The sequence below is a fragment of the Penicillium arizonense genome, assembly GCF_001773325.1.
Source record: "Penicillium arizonense strain CBS 141311 chromosome Unknown PENARI_contig247, whole genome shotgun sequence".
Taxonomy (NCBI): domain Eukaryota; kingdom Fungi; phylum Ascomycota; class Eurotiomycetes; order Eurotiales; family Aspergillaceae; genus Penicillium; species Penicillium arizonense.
In genome coordinates, this window is record NW_019173524.1 from 1 (window position 1) to 3,181 (window position 3,181).

General features: G+C 49.1%; 2 protein-coding genes across 2 annotated transcripts; one reads left to right on the forward strand and one right to left on the reverse strand.

Annotated features, from left to right (window-relative positions):
* Window positions 1-20: 20 nt before the first annotated feature.
* PENARI_c247G00130 (ankyrin repeat domain-containing protein) lies at window positions 21-968 on the forward strand (the record flags this gene model as incomplete). The annotated part of the gene is made up of 1 exon (XM_022638213.1): window positions 21-968. A coding segment is annotated over one exon (948 nt), but the record flags the coding sequence as incomplete, so codon positions are not given.
* A 317-nt stretch (window positions 969-1,285) lies between these two features.
* On the reverse strand, window positions 1,286-1,859 carry PENARI_c247G10292 (uncharacterized protein; the record flags this gene model as incomplete). The annotated part of the gene is made up of 2 exons (XM_022638214.1): window positions 1,286-1,693; window positions 1,740-1,859. 2 exons carry the CDS (start codon window positions 1,857-1,859, stop codon window positions 1,286-1,288), a joined length of 528 nt encoding a protein of 175 aa, XP_022481930.1.
* Between the last annotated feature and the right edge of the window lie 1,322 nt (window positions 1,860-3,181).

The window sequence follows — 3,181 nt, forward strand, 5'->3', positions numbered from 1 at the left end:
GTACCAAATCATCACAAGAGGCTGAGCTACCTCTTCACCAAGCAGTGGCCTATGGGTCAGTAGAGGCTGTCAAAAGACTTCTCAGGCAAAAAGATCTGGATTTGGACATCCAGAACCGAAAAGGCTCTACGGCGCTCCATCTCGCCGTTCAAAACAAACGCTTGGAAATGGTCAATTTGCTCCTAAGTCACCCCCGTGCCAACGTGAACTGCAAAGACAAACATGGCAATACGCCACTGTGGCTGTCGATTTACTCGTCATGCGACGGGATAACCGAAAGGCTGTTGGCCGAGAAAGACATCAGCGTTAATTTTGTTGGAGGCCGCGGGAGATTCGAGACGCCGTCTACATCTCTCCACCACGCCGCGGTCAGATTGGATACTGTGCTCCTACGACGGCTGCTTGCGGTGCCAGGGATCAGTCTGAATCTCTGCGTTGCAGGCCACTCTCCAATCTCCGTGGCCGCATATCACGGACGCGTGAACACAGTTGCTTGTCTACTGAGTATGGAGGGCGTGGAGATCAATGGAAGGGATTCAATAGATCCGCCCATTTGTCGAGCGGTTGCGCACGGCCATCTCGATGTGGTAAAACTTTTAGTGCAACAAGGCGCACGTCTGAACATCAATGAAAGCACGATCGCAACTCACGACACTACTCTCTGCATGGCCGCCCGTGGCGGTGACTTGGAGATGGTCCAGGCACTACTACGCCATGATCGAATCGATGTCAACCTCAGAAATCGATGGTCTGAGGATCCATTGATGTTGGCGGTCAAGGGTGGGCATTCCTCGATTGTTGATGCACTTGTGGTCAATCCCAGACTGAAAAACTTCAGTTTGAAGAGATCGCTGGTCCTAGCAAGAGACGATTGTATCCAGAGGGCCATTCGAAGCAGCATGGGAGACGACAACACTCCTCAAACATTGTCGAAGCGGTCTCCGAGGAGAAGGTTTGGTGGTCTGTAAGAGCTAGCGACATCTACTTCCGGTGGCTCTCGTGATGTAATGCGAGATGGCCGATTCAGTCGACACTTTCTCCGCTAGCTACACTGCCCACATTGTCACTGGATCCGTATTTTTGTTTATAATATATTGGGTTAATAAAAGCGACACTAGAACATGCGGGATTATTCGCAGACACATTCCACAAAGGCTATAATATGAATTCTCGAAACGATATAAGCTGCTTCCCATGCGGTAACTTCATTGCGACATCGTTGGATACATCGTTGGATACTTTCCACATTGTAAAAGACATAGGACAATCAAGAATATACAATCCTTCACTCTTCTCTTGCCATGTCTGGCAGCCCTGCCAGATTGAGTCTGGAAGGGTGATTCCAGTCATCGAGTACCCTAATCAGTGGACCCCGAGATGATTCCAGTGCCTGCTCGAAGAAGCGCAGCCGAGACAGCTGCTTGTCGTGGCGAAGCTGAAGACCGTCCCTCTCTTTAAGCAGGTGTGTGCCAGCCTCCTTCAAGATCTGATTGCTTTGCTCTAGCTTCTGGCCATCGATATGCTTGGAAACACAGGACTCCCAGAGACGTCGATAGAGTCCAACAAGTCGAGCTGCTGGAAAGGCGAACTTGGGATCGTCGCGTTCGAGGTCTGCTAGCACCTTCAAGATGGGTTGAAAGGGCTCGGTCGCAAACGTATGTCTTGTTTCTGCTTCCTGTTGCGAGGGAGAGAGCTGCAATGGTCAGCTAAAGCATTGGAAGCTGATTTGTTCCACTTACCGATGGAGGGACATGACCACAAGCTTCCTGTGAATTGTCTTTTTCACAAAGGATTGGCAATTCACTGGGCTGCTGTTCTCCTTCTTTTTCCTGGTCTGGCGTGCTGTTCGGGGCATCCATTTTGTCCGTAGGAGGAAGTCGAGGGTCTGGGCAATAGCACGTCCATCAATCCATGATACCTTTTATAGGCCGGATATACAGACTTGGCAATCTCTTTGATGATGGTGCTGGTAATCAAGCCTCGCTGTGTTGATGGTTGGTGAATGTACCTCATGTTTAGTGGCTCACTGGTGATGAACGGTCCAAGAGATATATATTCAATCACGACACTTTTCCCACATTCGTTGGAGGCTCAGAAATCCCAAAAGTAAATAGAGTAAAATCTAGAGGACCGAACAAGAAAATCGAAAGAACAACGTATTTCAACACTGGTCATAAGTTCAAAAGTTGACTCCAGTCAACAAGGACGGCCAAGCTTCAACGCGTTGACGATCGAGCACCCGCGCCCGCGCGACCGTGGCCTGACACTTTCCGCAGTGTAGACGGACCGAACAACACACAGCTCAGACAACCAACACTCAGGCGAGGCCGGAAAAAATCCATGGTTCTTGGTGATGACAATGTGAGCGCTCTTGGTAAAATCCAATATTGATCAGCCTCCAGTGCCTCAATATGAAGACCGTAGATTCAACAGTGAGCCAACGTTTCTTAACCGACTCACTTTGACTCATTTTCAACATGACTCTAGCACATTTTTCTCGCTGGGCATCTAAAATGACACCAGAATTCCGCTGCAAATAGTTGCGGTAGAACGAAGGCATGGGTCGCAACAGGCCTCACTTGGGATAGGCGTCGTGTCCTTCAACGTTTGCTCCCTAATAGAGCACGTACGCGACAGGAGCCGAGAAGCCTATAAATACGTCCTCTGCTCCCAGCAATTTGTTCTCCAATACTATCACTTGGCTATGCAGAGTCGAGGCCTTCGGTTTGAGGCACCTGATAAGTTCTTCCCTTTGACCTACTGGATTTCCACTGTACTGACATCTATACTGTAATTACGTTGTGGACCGACAAGCTAGAAAGTGCTTGTGAGACGTGACTACCACCAGGTCCACTTTGCTACCCATGCCAGCCGATCTAATAACAAGATTTGGGTTAGCTGGTCAAAGTATCTATGCGAACATCTGTCCACCATAGCAGCCCACCACTGTCCCGCCCCTGAATATATCGATGCAAAAGAGCGATTTCCATACCAGGTATGTAGATTTCAGCGCGACCATTTCCGAAACTGGACTAACTTCAAAGACGATGCGAAACAGAAATCCGTGCATTCCGTCCAATATACACCAGCGCAAAAACCTCGGAGCCCATTTCCGTGTCTTCTTCTCTAGTATTGACCTCCAGAACATGTGAGTAATGGAGTACCTCCCCGATCTACAAGC